The sequence below is a fragment of the Cricetulus griseus genome, chromosome 8 (genome assembly GCF_003668045.3).
Source record: "Cricetulus griseus strain 17A/GY chromosome 8, alternate assembly CriGri-PICRH-1.0, whole genome shotgun sequence".
Lineage (NCBI taxonomy): Eukaryota > Metazoa > Chordata > Mammalia > Rodentia > Cricetidae > Cricetulus > Cricetulus griseus.
The window spans coordinates 29,092,188-29,111,057 of record NC_048601.1 but is presented as its reverse complement, the minus strand read 5'-3'; the positions used below and the strand labels follow the sequence as shown (position 1 = coordinate 29,111,057).

Below are 18,870 nucleotides of genomic sequence, written 5' to 3'. Positions count from 1 at the left end.
CTAATAAATTCAGAGCTTGATCAGCTTTTCCAACTTGTTCTCATTCTTTGTGTCTCCTGTCCTTCATTTGTCTCCCCCACCCAGTTTCCTGCGTTGATGAGTGTCCCACGGGCCGGGTCATATAATAAATAAATAATCTTTTAAAAAAAAAACTTGTTTGTTGGTTTGTTTAATGTGTTGCTTTCAAGAGCACAGCACTTATGGAGGCCAGAGGACAACTTATGGAATCCGTTCTCTCCCTCCATCATTTGGATTCCAAGGACTACTTTCTGGCCATCAGGCTTGGCAGCAAGTGTCCTTTACCCACCAAGCCATGTCACCAGCTTCAAGAATATAATTTAGGGGAAAAAAAAGAGTGGGTCAAGGACACACAAAGATATATTTTCTCAAATAAGCAAAATGAACAAACAAAAAACATGCAGTAGGGAAATTTTGAATATTGACCATCTTTTGATGATTTTAGAGGCTGGAGAGATGGCTCGGTGCATAAAGCACTTGCCTCATAAACCTGCTAGCCTGAATCAGATCCCTAGAATCAACAGAAACGTCATTGGAATCTGTAATCCTAGTGTTCCTCTATACCAGTAGGAGACAGGAGAACTGCTGGATCGCAGACTAGCTATCCCAGCAGTGAACAGCAGAAACACCCTGTCTGAAATGAGACAGAGGGCAAGGATCAACAGGCAAGGCTCTCTCTTCTGATCTCCCACTCTATATACATGCCTGTGAACAGACATGAACCCTTTTTTAACAAAGTGGTAAGTGTCCGTAGTTCCCACTTTCTGGGAGGCTGAGGACAGGAGCATTGTCTGAGGTTAGGTGTTTGGTGTCAGACTATGAAACAAGACTCTCAAAATCAGCAATATCAACAAAAACATCCTTTAAAGTGTGATATTTATGTTAGTATTAGGTTTTTTGTTTTATTTTGTTTCTTAAAGACAGGGGCTCACCGTGTAGCCCTGGACAGTCTGGCACTTGCTTTGTAGAACAGGCTGGCCTTTGACTCCTGAATGCTGGATTCAACGTGTGCCGCCTGCCCAGAAGTTTTTTTGGTGTTGTTTGTTTTTAACATTTATTGTTATGTCAGTGTATGTGGGTTCGTGTGAGTAGAGGTCAGAGAACAGCTTTCAGAAATGGATTCACTTTTCCACCATGTGCATCCTGGGGATTGAACTCAGGTCTTCAGGCTTGGCATCAGGTGTGCTACCCTCAGAGTCATCTCACCAGACCTGTTTGTTAGTTGATTTGTTCATTTGTTATGTAGTCCAGACTAACCTCAACCTAATGACAAGTCTTCTGCTCTAGCCTTTTGGCCTTTTTACTTTATATGATCAGAACCATGGAGCTGAGCCTTTTGGCCTTCTTATGTCTCTCTATTTTTTTTTACATTTGTTTATGTAAAGATAGAAAAACAACAGGAGTTGGGGAGATGGGTCAGCAGTCATGAGCACTTGTCTTGTTACAGCCGGGCATGGCAGCACCCAGCAGTTGGGAGGCAGAGGCCAGGGGATCTTTGAGTTTGAGGCTGGCCTGGTTTACATAGGGACTTCTAGGCCAGTCAGAGCTACATAGCAGGACCCTGTCTCAAACAAACAAAGTAACAACAACAACATAAAAGAACATTTGTTGCTCTTGCAGAGAAGCTGGTTTCCATTCCCAGCACCTCCATGATGGCTCCCAATTGTCCATAACTCCATGGGATCCCTACTCCCTCTTCTGGCCTTGGAGGCGCACTGCAGGCACAAGATGTACAGACATACATGGAGGCAAAATGCCCGTACACATACAATAATAACAAACACACATGCCACCCCCCGAATCTGTATTATGTCAATCATGTTACAAAGGACATATGTCCACGATTCCTCTGCACTGCTGACAAGCAAGTCAGGTAGGAATCAGCCCTCACCTGTGAATTTCCAGGCAATAAAAGATCTTTTAAAGGATGGTCTCATTTGACCCTTACAATAATCCTGCAAGGTCAGCTGTTGTGGGATATTTGATCACATTGTGTTAATCTTGGATCAAGGGGCGGTGCCAAGGACTAGTTGACAAGAATTAGCCATAGAGAGGATGGAAGATCTGGGAAGGCAGATAGAGCTTCTCTGATCTAGCAGATTTTCTTTCTTTTTTTTTTTTCTCTCATTTAGAAATGTTTTAATGAACTTATTGGAGGCTATAATGCTAAGGATGGTGGGGGAAATAATATCCACAGAAGACAGATCACAGTTGAATAATGACAATATTGTATGCTCAACATCAGTTCTTTCCTCAGTCAAAGTTAGTGTTCAAAAATGCTTCTCTCATCTGAATCAATGAAAATATATTATTTTCAAATAATTCCAAAACCCTTGAGATCTAGCAGATTTGCACCCCAATATCTGACTCCTGAGACTTATTGGTAAATAGAACAACATAGATTAAAAACAACAGTCAGGGAGGGCTCAGGTTCAGAAGCTGCAGCCTGGGCAGGAGTGTAGTTCCGTGGCATAGTGGGCAAGGTCCTGGGTTCCTTGCTAGCACCATAGAAACCAAACCATATAACACGTGATTGCCTTTGAGCTGAAATGTGCCCTGTGAAGCTGAGAAAAAGAAAAGTGAAGAGAGAAAACGGAAGAGAGAGAACATAGCTTGTCCTGTTACCTGAAGTGCTGAGCTGTGCTCTATTCTGATTTGCTGTGCTGGGGATCAAACCCAGGACGTGCTAAGCAGACTCTCTGCTGCTGAGTGACACCCCAGACCCTACCTGTCCCCTCTTATCTGTTTGTTTGGTTTGGCTTAGTTTTTAAGACAGGGTCTCACTATATAGCCCTGGCTGGCCTGGAATTCTCCACGTAGACCAGGCTGGCCAAGAAGTCACCGAGTTCTCCCTGCCTCTACTTAAGTTCTGAGACTAAAGGTGTGTGCCACCTAGCTGCCTCAGGCCCACTGGGAGGTGCTGAAGACCGCAGCAAGTGCTCCCAGCCTCACCACTTGCTCCTTCCAAGCCACTGTCACACCACCCAGGAGGTGTGGAGGTACCAGAGGATTCTGTTTCACAGAGGGGAAAGCCAAGGCCAGGAAATAAAGAAACGTATGAGGCCACTTCTGTGGTCTGAATGTGTGGCCGAGGTTCATTGGGAAACTTCATCTCAAAGCAACAGTGCTCTGGAGAGCTCTAACAGGGAATCAAATCCCTAGGATCTGCCCTGGCCATCACACTGACTTGTAAAAGCAAGTTTGTCAGGCATGGTGGTGCACACCTTTAATTTCAACACTCAGGAGACAGAAGCAAGTAGATATATGTGAGTTTGAAGCCAGCCTGCTCCACATAGTGAGTTCCAGGACAGCCAGGGATGCATAGTGAGATCCTGTCTCAAAAATAAAAAGGAGAATGAGGAGAGAAGGAGGGAGGGAGGGAGGGAGGGAGGGAGGGAGTAAAGAAAAAATGAAAAAGCAGGACAGGGGCTGTGTCTCGGTTGGTAGAGTGTTCACCTAGCATGCACAAGACTCTGGATTCACCTCCTGAATCATATAAAATGGTTATGGTGTCACAAGCCTGCAATCCTAGCCTTTGGGGGATGCAGGCAGGAGATTCCAGAATTTAAGGTCATCTTTGGCTATACAGAGAGCTGAAGGCCATCCTGGGCTACATGAGAATCTGTCTTAAGCAAACAGCAATAGCAACGAAACAACAAAGGAAGCCTGGCCCTGGTTTGTTTCATCCCCTGTTAGGAGGCACAGAGGTCTTTGTGCTCACAGATAAGCACACAGATACTCTGGAGTGTGCCACCCCGTTCTTGTGGGTTTTCACCCACAAGATTTCATTATATAGGTGTGACTGGCCTTGGTGACCATCAGTTGTTCCTCCAGTCCCTGGATGAACGTCCCAATCCTCCAATCATACCTTGCCTTTCTAAGACCTCATCAACCTCCACTATTCACTAGGATGCAAAGGCACAAGGGCCTTGGAGATATTGGGGATTTCAGGAAGTACAGGACAGAAATGGGGGAAAAATCAAATAGACTTTACAAGACCATACCACCTAGGACCTGGTTCAGTCCCTTGAGCCTTTTTTATGACTTCTGTAAGAAATGTTCACATTTGCCAGGCGGTGGTGGCGCACGCCTTTAGTCCCCAGCACTCGGGAAGCAGAGGCAGGCAGATCTCCGTGAGTTCGAGGCCAGCCTGGTCTACAGAGCTAGTTCCAGGACGGCCTCCAAAGCCACAGAGAAACCCTGTCTCAAAAAAACAAAAAAACAAAACAAACAAACAAAAAAAGAACAAGAAATGTTCACATTTACAGTGGCTCAAAACAAAACACACTTAGTAATTCACACAATGTTAGAGGGAGGTCAACATGGGCTTTTCTTTTATTTCAGTGCTGGGGATTGAACCAGGGCCTCAGCATGCTGGGCCAGCATCTACCGAGCTTACACCCTCAAATCCTATTTTTTTCCTTTATTTATTTATATGTTTATGTACAGAGGAAGGAGGGGGAGGAACAGCCAGATATAAGATAGATATTTCTGGGCTAGAACCTAGATGTAGACATTCCTCTCTGGAGGCTCTCCTGAAGACTTTTTTTATTTACTGAGAACAGATCTTATGCATGTCAGACTGGCCTTGAACTTGCTATGTAACCAGGGCTGACCTTTGAGCTCCTGATCCTCCTGCCTCAATATCCCAAGTACTAATATTACAAGCATGAACCACCCTGCCCACCATAAACAGATTCTTTTTGTTTTGTCCTTTTTCTATCATCCAGACTAATGTCCCCCACCCCCTGTCTCATGCCTCACACCTGCTCTAGGGTCCCCAAAACATTCTTTTGCCTTCAAGATGTACATGGTCAGTTCAAGTCCTCCTACAGCCTTGCTCTGCCATCCACCTGTTGCCCCCTGTTGTCTGCCCATCTTCAGGAACCCTTGTGGGCATGCCAGGCCCAGGCTGGAGTGCAGTGGCTATTCTCAGGTATGATCCCATTACTGGTTGGCATTGGGGTTCGACCTGCTCTATTTCCAGCCTGGCTGGCTCCCCACTCTTTGGCAACTTGGTGGTCTCTGCTCCTAGGAGGTCACCATATTGATGTCAAACAGTGCAAATATCCAATTAGCATAGCACACTATAGCCTAGAACTCCTGGATTCAGCTTCCTGCTTAGCTGGGACTATAGAAACGCACCACCACACTTGGTCCAGGTACAGTTTTAAATCCCTGTGGCCATCAACTTAATTTACAGATTCTGGCATTTGAATTCGAGCACTATGGAGGACCTACTTGATCTGGTTCTTTGTTTGTTTTAAAAATATTTATTTTAGGGCTGGAGAGATGGCTCAGAGGTTAACAGCACCGACTGCTCTTCCAGAGGTCCTGAGTTCAATTCCCAGCAACCACATGGTGGCTCACAACCATTGTTATGAGATCTGGTGCCCTCTTCTGGTGTGCAGACATACATTGGAAGCAGAATGTTGTATACATAATAAATAAATAAAATCTAAAAAAGATATTTATTTTAAGCTGCATTTATGTGGGTGTGTACACTTGAGCACAGCTCTGGTCTCCCATGGAGACCAGAGGTATCAAATCACATCCCCTAGAACTGGCTGTTGGGAGGCATGGGAATTCAGGTCCTCTACAAGAACTGCACATGGGTCTTAACTACTGAGCCATCTCTTCAGCCCCAAGGACCTACTCATCTGTAACTCAGTTTCTAGCACAGAGGCATCCCAGCAACCATGAGCTTCCTTCTTCCAAAACCAGCTACTGTGGCTACTGTGTGTGTGTGCATGCATGCGTGTGCACCTATGTGTATGTGTCTGTGCATACATGAGCGACTGTGCACGTGTGCTCATGTGTGTGTGTGTGTCTGCATGAGTGAGTGCATGTGCACATGTGTGTATGTGTCTATGCATGCATGAGTGTGCACGCATTTGTGTGTGCATGTGTGTGTGTATGTGTGTGCACTTGCATGTGTATGTGTACATGTGTGTGTGCAGATGTGCTCACTCGTGCATGCATGTGTAGATGAAGAGGTTGGCATCAGATCTGCCTGTATTGCTCCATTTGTATTTATTTGGATTTATTTTTTGAGACAGGGTTTTCACTGAACCTGGAACTCCCCAGTTTGACCATAGTGACTAGCCATCAAGTCCCCAGGGTCCGTTGGCCTCCTCTCTCCCAGCACTGGCGCATGCTACCATGCCTAGCTTTTTATGTGAGTGGTGGGGATCTGAACTCAGATATTCATGCTTGTATAGCAAGCTTTTGCCCACTGAGTCACCTCCCCAACCACCAGGTTTCTTCTCTGAGCCCATCATGCTCCTGGAACCCCAAATTCCAAGGTCGGGAAAGTCAAAAGTGTTCCTTCCTCACTAGCAGCCAAAGTCTGAGAAGGCTCCAGAAGGCCTGGTCCACTGTACCTTCCCATGAGGCCCTGGAAGGGGATCGGATTTCAAAACTGTTCACTGCTGATTTCTTGTCCTTGTCTCTGCTGCCCCACCTGTACAATGGGGAGCTAATTTCTGCTGTTTAGAACACTATGGGAGTTAAATTATAAAGCCTAAAATAAACTGGGCATGATGGTATATGCCTTTAATCCCAGTACTCAGGAGGCAGAGGCTGGTGAATCTCTGTGAGTTGGAGTCCAACCTGGTCTTCAAAGTGAGTTCCAGAACAGCTAGGGCTGTTACATGGAGAAACTCTGCCTTGAAAAACCAAATGAACAAACAAACAAACAAACAAACAAACAAACCTAAAATATTGCACATAAAACATAAGCCTCCTCCTTTCTAGATACGAAATGTCTCCTAAGTTTAACTAATGATCTGGTTTCGTGGGAGCATGGTGGCCATGAATTCCTGTGACTCTCTGGTTTTTAAGTCAGGAATCCAACGTCAGGAGAAATATCAGGTGAGAATGTGGTTATCTAATTGTTCTCCACCTGTAGCTAGACTGTGGCCTGCTTCCAGAACCTCTCCCATATGGCCGACCTGCTTCCAGCCTCCCCTCTCCAAACTGCTGGATTGCTTGGGACCTGTTTCTCCATCTCTGTGGTGCCCTTCCAGTGCAGAGGAGTACTCCCTTCTAGATAAAGCCTTCAAGGTTAACCTGTCTAATCACAAAGAACCTTGGGGCTCAGGCATGATAGGACCTGTCAGAGAAACTAGAACAGCATTTAACAATCTTGGGAGGACAGCAGGGAGTTTGAGCTTTATTGCATCATCAGGCTTGTGCAATATCAATATTAAAGGCTCTGAGGTCTGCAGGAGAGAACTCTCCTTCATGTGGTCTCTCCGCTAGACTATGCAGGAGCCCAGTCCTTCTCCCCAGAATGCAGTTAGTCCACTGCTTTCCACACAGCCTTGATAACCTCAGGGTTGAATTCTGCCCCTGGAATCCAGCCTGGGTACTGTCACTGCCCACTGTGGACAGTACCATCAATCAAAACAGCTGGGGCACACAGAATCAAACATAACCCTTGTGGCTCCAGGACACAGACCACAGAGGTCTTTTTACCAGCAGCAGGATCTGAGGTGTGACTGACCAGTGTAGGTACCTTTGGAGCCTGTCCCACAGCAGGGCTGCAAGACCTGCAGAGGAAACTGAGTCAGCAGGCCAAGAGACTGACCCTGGAGTATCTCAAGGCTACCACTATCTCCTCTAAGCCAGTGGACATGTCACTCACCTCCTCCATATCCCTCTCCTCCTATACAAACAGGGACAAATGCAACCACTGGTCTTTGGAGCTCATCGGGCTGCAGGCCAGAAAGTGCACAGGCTCTGATACCTTTTGTCTTATTCTTCAGAGACAGGGTCCGTCCGGATTAGGCCATTCTAGTGTGTGTGTGTGTACAAAGCCTGTGTCCCCACTTCACTCCCACTTTGCCATTTCGCTTTTGCAAGTCCATTCCCCCCCCCCCCCCCGTGTGTGATGGTTAGTGTTATCATTATGTCGCAAGGGCTTCTATGAGGGTTGAGCTAAGGTCAGTGAGCTCCTGTGAGCAGGAACCAAGTGTTTCCCACACACAGAAAGTGCTTCACGATGGGTTGTACACGCCTTTAATTCCAGCACTTGGGAGGCAGAGGTGGGAGGATCTCTATGAGTTCAAGGCCAGCCTGGTCTACAGAATGAGTTCCAGGATAGGCTCCAAAGATACACAGAGAAACTCTGTCTTGAAAAACAAAACAACAACAAAAGAAAATGCTGCATAAAAAGCAGTTCTGAATTTAAGAGCTGAGGAGATGGCTCAGTCAGTAAAGTGCTCAGCTTGAAAGCATAAGGACCCAAGTTCAATGCCCGGAATCAATGCAAACAGCCAGGCTTTTGATGCACACTTGTAATCTCAATGCTGGAGAGGCAGAGACAGGCAGATTCCTAGGGCCTTGATGACCGCCAGCCTCACCTAATCTTTGAGCCCCAGGACCAGTGAAAGATCCTGTCTCAAACAACAAGATAGGTGGCTGGAGATGTAGTTCAGCAGTTAAGAATACTGGCTATTATTCAAGAGGACCTGAGTTCAATTCCCAGTACCTACATGACAGCTCACAATCATCTAAAACTCCAGTCCCAGGGATCCAATGCCCGCTAGGCACTCTCATGCAGGCAGAACACCCATACACATAATAAAACAATAATAAGAATTTCAAAGAACAAATAAAGTGCGTGGAATAAGAACTGAGCTTGTCCTCCAGTCTCCACAAGCACACGAGCTGATGTGCGCATGTGCAAACACACACACACACACACACACACACACACACACACACACACACACACCTGGAAGAAACAAGCCTAAACTGGCAAGGAGGCTCAGTGGGTAAAGGCACCTGCTGCAAAGCTGGACAACTTGAGTTCCATCCTCTGGACTGGCTCCCACAAGTCGACTTCCACATGCATGCCTTGGAACACCGTGCACACACACAAATAAGTAAATAAATGTAATTAAAATTGTGGGGTTTTTTGCTGTTTTTATTTTAAAGAGTGCACTTGCCACATTCTGCAGCTTCCCAGTAGGAGGGGCCTATCAGGAAGGAGCTAGGTCACTGGGAGGCTTGTCCTGGGAGGGGACCGTGGAACCCTGGCCTCTCTGGCCTCACTCTCCCACACGCTCCTGCCATGCTGTACCTCTGGACCACAGGCCCAAAGTGAGTTGGTCATGGGCTAAAACCTCCCAACCCCTTCCCTTACTCCACATCACTCTCACCTTTTTCCATCATTTCTTTGGGCTTCCCTCAATTCTTTCAGTTGTCTGAAAATGACCTTGAACTTCTGATCATCCTGCTTCCACCTCTCCCATGCTGGGATCATAGGGCCACCATGTATGGTTTTTCCAGAGCTGGAGAGAAAACCCAGGTCCTCATGTATGCTAAGCAAGTACTCTACCAATTGAGCTGCATCACCAGTCTGTTTTTTTTTTTTTTAACTATTATTTTTTTCTTGAGATAAGGTCTTGTTGTGCAGCCCAGGCTGGCACCTTCTGCCTCGGTCTCCTGCGTGTTGGGATTATAAGCATATACCACAGGTCTGGCAAACCTTCTCGTGTAAGTAGATTATTTCGGGTATTTTGTTATGGTGATGGAAACCTGGATGAAACAGAACTGCTCAGAGGGAGAGAAGGAAGACATCACAGTTTCTACTTTGTATACTGTTTTGTCCCAAGTCAGGCTAGAGGATCTAATAGTGGGACAACAACCCACACTGTAAAGCCAACCTCCCAGACTAGATTGACCTGTGGCTATGGCAGAACTAAGGATGCTGCCAGGGCTTGGGAACTACAGAGGGTCTGAAAATGGCACCTAGGCTGAACCAAGATGATGAAAGGGACTATCGAGGGTGACGCCCCTGATTACAGCTACTGAGAAAGGATGGTGGGCCAGCTTGAAGACTGCTCAGACAGACCTAAGGTGGGGTTGCTTTTTGTTTGTTTTGCTTCATTTTCTGAGGGAGGAAGGGTTTCTTTTGGCTCATGATTTGATCCATGGGGAAGGCTGGAAGCAGGAGCCTGAGGAAGCTGGTCACACTGTCCTGAGTCAGGAAGCATTGGGAGATGAATACTTGGTGCTTGAGGTTTCTTTTTTATTTGACCTAGGACCCCAGCCCAAGAGGCTGGGAAGCCCACATTCAGGGTGGGGCTTCTCACCTCAGTTAAACCTTTCTGGAAACATCCTCAGAGGTGTGTTTCCAAGATAATTTTAAATCCTATCAAGTTAATAATCCAGACTAAGCAATTTAGGAATGCTTTTGTTTTCTACTGAGACATGCATGTAGCTCAGGCTGGCCTCCAATTTATGACCTTCCTATTTCAGCTTTCCAGGTGCTGGAGTTACAGGTGTGCACCACTACACCAGGCTTAGAGCTCATATGTTTGTTTGAGAAAGGATTTCATGTAGCTGTCTGGCCTTGGACTTCTGAAGATCTGAGATTTTTAAAAGATATCTCAAAAGGTAAGCATCTAGCATTATGTGCAGCACATAGTAGGTGGGCAGCTACTGCTAAAGAGGCAGTATAGACCAACAAAGCAGCAAGCACAGAGCCAAGCTAGCATAGCCACATGAACAGAAGCAGAGTCCACAATGAGGGAGACGAGCCCCATTTCCCCACCTTTCTTCCTTGGGTTCATGCTCTGCACAGAACTCGATCTGGAGAGACCAACAGAACCCAGAGGGTGTGGAGGCCCAAAACTCCATCTAACAGACATGCTGGAGGAACAGGGACTCAGGGATGAACACCATCTGAACAAGCCCAAGCTGCTACCCAGGGTCAGTGCAGGGTCACTCCCATTGGGCTGTGAAACCATCCTGCTCAGTACACGAAGTAATTTTTTCAGAACAACTGCTTTGGGTGGCCCTGAGCACAGTCAAGTGTGGAATCAAGTAGCGGTTAGTGACCATGTTCTCAGCCCAGCACCTGTTTGTCCTTGGGACAAACATCTCTAGGACAGAAACAAAGTCTGTTTGTCTCTTTCTACTAATTTGATTTTTGAGACAGGGACACTGTGCATCCCTGGCTGTCCTGGAACTCACTATGTAGAGCAGGCTGGCCTCAAACTTAGAGAGATACACTTGACTCCTGGGGTACTGGGATTAAAGGTGTGTACCACCACACAGAATGCTCTCTCTCTCTCTCTCTCTCTCTCTCTCTCTCTCTTCCTGTGCATTGGTGTTTTGCCTGCATGTATGTCTGTGTCAATACATCAGGTTCCCTGAAACTGTAGTTACAGACAGTTGTTAGCTGCCATGTGGGTGCTGGAAATTGAACCTGGCTCCTCTGGAAGAGTAGCCAGTGCTCTTAACCACTGAGCCAACTCTACAGCCCCAGGATCCTTTTTCTTCTGCATTCTTAATGAAAAACAGCTAATAGCACATAGTACAACTCTGCTGCGCACTCTTAGTCCGTGTCAGGCAGAGTACAAGTGTCCCTGTGCAGTGTCTCCAAGACCAGTGAGGAGCCGCACAATTCAGGCTGAGGCGCAAACAGTGTGCAGGAGCCCCACTGAGTAGATGAGACTCAGACTATACAGTTGTCACTGAATCAGCCCCAAGGGTCAACAAGTGGCTTCAGAGTCCCCAGAAAGAAACCGCGGATGGAGATAGAGCTAATCGTGGAGGTACAAGGGAGCACAGGAAAAGCTCAGCTGGCCCAGCTGCTGCACTAAGTCCTCTGCCAGCCTTGCTATCATTGAGGACATGCAACTCTCACCTGTACAAAATTGCTTATTGGATCAATAGCGAGAAAAGTGCTTTAAAAAAACAAAGAGGCTCTTCCCCCTTTCAGTAGCCATCTTCACTGCCTGTGGATACCAGCCCTCTGGACACGACTGCATGACACCCAACGTGTAGACTCAGATGCTTACCAGCTTACAGTGGGATTGGGTCCTGAAAATACACTGTGAGTTGGATGTTAAGTTGAGAATGCATTGCTGTACCTAACCAAAGCTCGCCAGCTCAGCCTGAGTGCTGGGTATTCACCAAGTGGCCAATCTGGAGATGGCTGCTCCATGATCTGAAGTGGACTAACATTTGCTCTATATGCCTCCTGGCTGGTTTGTGTTGTGGCTGGTTTATGTGTGTGTGTGTGTGTGTGTGTGTGTGTGTGTGTGTGTGTGTGTGTTGCAATAAAATGACATCTAGCCCATTTTAAAAGTGGGCAGAGGATATGAATAAATGTTTCTTGTACACATAGCCAATAGATCTCTATGTCATTAATCATTAGGGAAATACAAATCAAAATCACAATGGGATTCCACTTCACTCCCACTAGCACGGTTAAAGTTAGACAGACAGTAACAAGTGTTGGCAAGGATGAGGAGACACTAGAGAGAGCCCTCATGGATTGTGGTGGCAAGTTTGTGTAGCCTGCCCTGGAGAACAGTTGGGCAGTCCCTCAAAATGCTAACCACGGTTACCAGCTGATCCAGGATTCCACTCCTAGGTATACACTCAAAAGAACTGGGTTCTGGGCTGGTAAGATGGCCCAGTGGGTTAAGGTGCTTGCCACCAAGCCCGACAACCTGAGTTCAATCCCCAGGACCTAACAATAGGAGAGAACCAACTCCAGCTAGTTGTACTTTGACCTCTGCACATGGGCTGTGGCATGTGCACACACACTAAATAAGTCAGTGTAATTTTAAAGGAAGTGAAAACCCCTAGCTATACAGAGACCAACAGGTGAATGCTTGTGCTACATCATTTGAAATAGCCAAAGAGTGGTGACAGCACAAATCGCCACCAACTGGTAAATGACATAAACACAAAATAAGGCATAAACGGAACTGTCCAGCCTCGCAGGGAAAGGAAAGGTGACCTGGTACAGTGTGGGTGAGCATCAAGTCAGAAGGGACCACATACTCCATGCGTGTGAATTGCCCAGCCACGGGCTAGAGAGCTGGCTCAGAAGGTAAAGATACGTGACACCAAACCTGACAACCTGAGTCCCATTTCCCATGACTCACACTGTAGAAGGAGAGCACTGGCTCCCAAAATCTGTCCTCTGATCTCCACATTTGTGCCATAGCATGCACACACATGTACCCCATACAAATCTACAAATAAATAAACACATTTTTACAGAGTCTGAAATGCCAAGCTACATCCATTGGGTCAAGGCAATCAGTTCTCATTGAGGAAGTACCATTGTGGGGCACCAGCTTTATCTAAAAAGTGTTTTAAATTTGATAGTCAAGGTTTTATAACTCAGTGAGATATGAGAAACCTCTGAACTGTACCTTGTAAAAGGGAAAGTTTGCCGGGCATGGTGGCACCCGCCTTCAATCCCAGCACTTGGGAGGCAGAGGCAGGCGAATCTCTGTGAGTGTGAGGCCAGCCTTGTGTACAGAGTAAGTTCCAGGCAGCCAGTGCTGTTACACAGAGAAACCCTTTCTCGGGAAGAGAGAGAGACAGACAGAGACAGAGAGACAGAGACAGAGAGAGTGAGAGAGAGGCAGAGACACACAGAGACAGAGAGACACAGAGACAGAGATGGAGAGACAGAGACAGAGAGACAGAGGGAGGGAAGTAGGGAGGGAGCAAAAGAGAGATTATGGCAAGTAAATTCCATCTGTCAATAATGTAGTTTTGGCTGGCAGAGTCAGGTGAGACAGGGTCTCATGTAGCCTAGGCTGGCCTTGAGTTTACTATGTAGCTGAGGGTGACTTTGAACTCCTGATCCTTCTGACCCCACCTTTCTAGTACAAGGATTAACAGTATATGTTGTCATACCTGGTTCAATAAAGCTGTTTCAGAGAGAGAATGAGAGAAACAGAACAAAGATAGACAGCAAGAACAGCCATGGCTGAGAAAGCAGCTTTAGGGGAATTTCAGAGTCCAGGTGGCATTGCAGAGAGCCATATCACCCTGAGTCCAGCCCTATTCCTTACAGACATGCTAGCTTGACTTTAAACAGGACCCCCACAAGTTACGTTTCACCATGCCTCTCCTAGCACAGGCTCCCAAGCTCTAGGTAGGGCTCTGGAGTCTCTGGGGGCAATTTTAAACAGAACAAAAGAAAGCAATAACCTCTCGGATAACCTCTCTGCCCCCTTAAAAGGCCTGTTAGAGGCTTGAGGACCAGGATGCTCTGGGCAGAGACCACAGGGTGAGGATGGCTGCTATGGAGAGAAGTGACCCAAGAGGGGTGGGTGGGACTGGCTCCCTGGGGTCTGCCAGAACCCTCCCCCCGGGGGGGGGGTGTCATCCCTGAGAGGCTCTGCTTGGGAGCAGGGTCTGCCTGCTCCATGTCCCCACTGTGTTCAGCATTTTCACTCTACAGGTGCCTTTCAGCATAGGCTTCTACCATGTCTCCCAACCTGGCTGGGTCTCCTGAGGGGGAATGGGGAGGGGTTACCTGATCTAAGCCAGAGGCAGAGACCCTTTGCATCCCTAAGCTGGAAGGTTCCACAACAGCAGGGTGAGAAAAGCCTATAAATACTTAGTTAAACCCTTCATTTCCAAACAGGGAAACTGAGGTTCAGTGAGGTCAGAGGTTTTCTAAAAGTCCACACAAGCCAGTGACAAGAATCAGAGCTGGTCATGGGCGGTGGGCAAGCCTAAGCTGGTGAAGTGTCAAAACAACTCTCGGCAAATGGTTCATCCTGCCTGACTTCATCCACAACGGAGACTAGGGGCCTCACCCGCCCAGAAGAAACAGAGTTGGGCTTCCATCCCAGGTCCCCAAAGGAAGCACACAGAGCCAAGCCTAAGGATCAACCATGTCTCCTAATCCTCCTAAAACTACCCACCTACCCCTCTGCCTGACCAGTCCCATGTCCCATTACCTGGAGTCCCTGGGCTCATGTAAGCAGCAAGGCGAGTCGGTGTGCTGATTGTGAGTGTGGCCAGGCTAGGGAAGGAGAGGCCATGGCATCCTGACAAGCAGAGGGCGGGGCAACCATGACGTTGCCCCTGGGCCTCACTGGCTCACCGGGGTGTTGTGGCATTCCTTCCTGTGGTGCTATCAGCCCCCAGGCCTTCCTGTCTGACTTGCCTCTTCCCCCAGCAGGCTAGGAGGGGGCAGATGGGGGCATATGCATCGCAGCAGATCCCAGGATCCCACTGTAACCTCAAGCCCCCAGTGGCAACCATGTTGGGTCGCCCTAGGTTGTGACAAGCTCCCAGGAAGGTTTGTCTTGGGCAACCCCTCTTTGCTCAGGAGGTTGATTCAGGCCCCAGCCATGTGTCCTGACCTGCCCTACAAGTTAGAAGACACTGTCATACTCCCTGCTCCTGGAAGCTGAGGCTGTAGTGGTATGTGTATGCAGAGGAACAGAGAGCTCAGGGACCATGGAGAGGGGCTGAAAGCTAGGAGCAGTGCTTCTCCCGGGAAGGGAACTGAACCAAAGCTAGGGCAGAGCAGGAGAGAAGCACCTGTCTAGGATGGGTAGGAACCAAGTCTTCAAGAGGCAGGAAATATCACACAACTGCCACCTTTGTCTTGTCACCCTGTGCTGCCACTGTCTAGGGGAGTACCAGTCAGCAGGGACAAAAGGCAAAGCCACGAGCTTTCTGGAAAAGGAGCCACCCACATCCTAAGCTCAGGCCCAACCCTTGACTATTCTCTCAAGCTTAGTATACACTTGACCTGTGAGGCAAGTCCTACTGGACAGCCTCTGATTTGTCCTAAATCTGGCTCCCACTCACTTCCACAGCCACCATGTAGGTCTGCCACTACCATCACTGTCACCTTGCTTCTGCCATGCCCTTCACTGTTGTCCAATTGGGCAGCTACTTCAGTTCCATACCCACTATGCAAGCCCTCGGGTTCTCAGGACACAGCCCAGATAGATACCCACCTCAGGGCCTGTGCACTGGCTGTGCTATTCAGAACACTCTCCCCTAGAAAGCCACCTGGCTCTTTCATTCTTTGTCTCGGTTTAAATGTCACCTCCCCCAAGGGGCCTGCCTTGATCAACCTGCTAGAACAGGAGCCCCAATTCTACGTCCCCTCAGCTACTTCACTCATGGTTCCCCCCCCCCCACACACACACACATGTTATTTTCTTGTACAGATTTCCTCATAGAGTATTTGCTGTAGGACCTGGGACAGTGACCACTGTGTAGTAGGCATTCAGTCAATTTTGCTGAATGAGTGAGAGATCTGAATAGCCTGATGTGTGTGGCGGCAGTGGGGGGTTGGGGGGTGGGGGGAGTGAGGGGCACACCAAGAAGAAGGAAGTAACACACAGATCATTCCATAGGGCTAGGGGGTTGGGGATCATGGAGTTAAAAGAGACAGAGGAAGCCAGAGAGGCAGGAGCTCTGAAGCCACACCAAGGGGTCAGTGGGGTGCCACATGGTCAGGTCTGTTCAGAAGACAGCCCTTGGAAGTCATGCTGTGGACTGACAGGGGTGTCTTGAGGGACAGAGAGACAGGGGACTAGGGGCAGGGTCATGGGAAGTTCCAAAGTATGCTGAGAAGGACTGTGCCTGCCAGCCACAGAGATGACAGGGCCTGGGGACTGGGACTGAGTTAACTGAGATGCATGCGTAGGGCGTGAAAAACGCATGCTGAATTGTAAAGGCTGGACAGAAAATAGAGAATGATTCTTTTTGAGACAGAGTCTCACTATGTAGCTATGGCTGTCCCGAAACTCACTATGTACACCAGACTGGCCTCAAATTTACCGAGATCAGACTGTCTCTGTCTCCCAAGATTTTTTTTTTTCCTTGGTTTTTCAAGACAGGATTTCTCTGTTGTAGCTTTGACTGTCTTGTAACTCACTCTCTAGACCAGGCTGACCTCGAATTGACAGGTATCTGCCTGCCTCTGCCTCCAGAGTGCTGGGATTAAAGGTGTGTACCACTGCCCGGCTTCCAGGGCTATTACTGAAAGCACGCACCACCACCACGCCCTGCTCATCCTTCCTTTGTTTTTTGCATTGATGATGTTAAATGAGTTACTGTTGGGTAGACTTGGTTTATAAAGTATGTTAGTGAAAGGGGTAAACTAAACTCAAAGGTTTCACTTTTAATAATTTAGAAATAAAGGGACCAGACCCTCACTAAGCCCCTGCTTTAGCAGCCATGACAGGAAAGATACATAGGCCTCTGAAATAGGAAACTCCAGATCCTCTGGTCTCCTGGAACCTAGAGCTAAAACTGAACACAAAGAAACTCCAGACACCCCCCACCCCACCAGCCTCCTAGGTACTTGGTTCCTGGGAACTGTTTGGCCACAAAAGGAACTCCAGAGGAGACCAAAACCTCCCCTGTAGTCTCCAGGATACAGTTCTAAAAACTATTGGTATCTATGTACAACATGCCACCTGCAAGTAACAAGACAAAGCCATAGAAACCACAGAATGTTCCCTCTCAGCACTGACCAATAGAATACCTGGTACACAGGTATTTCATGCCAAAATATGACTTTGAGAAATTCTCAAATTCTCCCAAATGTCAACCAATCAGAAAACAACCCGTACCTACTGATGTAATCCTGTAACTTTTGTTTTTAAAATCTAGCAGTAGAAAGGGACTTCACCCCCTCTGGAGGCTGCTGTGTCAGCTTGCTAGAAAGGGTCCCTCTCGAGGTAGGATGGACAATTTAATAAGCCTAGTGCATTAGCATCAGTGGTCTGTCTCCCTGGTCTCTTTGGGGATCCTTGTGACTCGGGCAATGTTTAGTAGTTGCAGTGTATGATGGGGCTGATTCGGAGAACACAGCAGCCCACAGGTCTCAGTAATGTGGGGGTGAGGATGTAGGGGTGAGGGAAGCCCACAGACTTAACTGTAACTCTCCCCCTTTCTCCAACAGTTCCTATCTGATGAGACTGTGTGATTCAGAGGCCCGGAGATGAGCCTGGATGGCCATTGTTCAGGGGCACACAAGCAAAATTCCACCTTTCAAATAAGAACTTGCTATGAATGAAATGTGTTGATAGGCTAGGCCATGGGCTCTCCTCCTAAGAGCAGTATATAAGAAACTTCAAGACCCCTATTTTTTTTGTTTGGTTGTTTTTTGAGACAGGGTTTCTCTGTGTAACAGCCCTGGCTATCCTGGAACTCTGTAGACAAGAATGGTCTCGAATTTATAGAGCTCTGCCTCCCTTTGCCTGCCTCTGCCTTCCTCTGCCTCTCTCTGCTGGGATGAAAGGCCTGCACCACCACCACCCAGCTCAAGGCCCCTTTTAAGACAGTATAAGGAGGCTAGACTAAATTAGGTATTCTTTTTTTTTGGGGGGGGGTGGTTTCGAGACAGGGTTTCTCTATGGCTTTGGAGGCTGTCCTGGAACTAGCTCTTGTAGACCAGGCTGGTCTCGAACTCACAGAGTTCTGCCTGCCTCTGCCTCCCAAGTGCTGGGATTAAAGGCTTGTGCCACCACTGCCCGGCCTTAAATTAGGTACTCTTAAACTGGCCATAGTAGTTCACACTTATAATCCTAGCCCTCAGCAAGTTAGTCAAGATGATCTTGGCTTCCAGGCTAGCCTGGGCTGCATGGGGAGCTTCTGTCTCCAAAACAAACAAACAACTGACTTGGTTATTTTCATAATGTCTCACTTCACTAAAGGAGCAAGAGACAGAATTACCCAGAAACCTCTTAGACACTGCTAAGTCCCCAGGCTCCTTCCCAAACACTAAAGGAGCAAGAGACAGAATCACCCAGAAACCTCTTAGACACTGCTAAGTCCCCAGGCTCCTTCCCAAACACCCAGACATGCTCAATCTGCAGAAGTTGTAGATCCCCAGGCTCTCTTAGCACACCCATGCTGACATCTGCTCATGCCCAAGGCCTTCTGCCTTCTGTAGTTTAAATGCCTAGCACACAGAAAGTGCTCCCCCAAAGCCATCCTCTATCTTTGGTTTGCCTTCTAATCCTGTCATTAGGCACCGCCCTCCCCGAGCCTCAGTTTCTCTCTCTGCCTCTCCTGCAGCACCTGCTTGGCTAATTTCCTGGA

General features: G+C 47.7%; 1 protein-coding gene across 10 annotated transcripts in view; it reads right to left on the bottom strand.

Annotated features, from left to right (window-relative positions):
• The window catches only part of Tmem40 (transmembrane protein 40), a 34,126-nt gene that overhangs the window by 13,590 nt on the left and 1,666 nt on the right, over nucleotides 1-18,870 (bottom strand). For 3 of the 10 annotated variants that reach the window (XM_027429171.2, XM_027429175.2, XM_027429176.2), the window contains exon 1: nucleotides 14,754-14,854. The exons of 4 other annotated variants lie outside the window; for them this stretch is intronic. In XM_027429171.2, the coding sequence (XP_027284972.1) occupies nucleotides 14,754-14,772 (19 nt within the window). In that variant the 5' untranslated portion in view covers nucleotides 14,773-14,854. Of the gene's footprint in view, nucleotides 1-9,185; nucleotides 9,318-14,753; nucleotides 14,855-18,870 lie in introns of those variants that run through there. 3 more of the 10 variants (XM_035448844.1, XM_035448846.1, XM_027429172.2) reach the window with 2 other exon arrangements.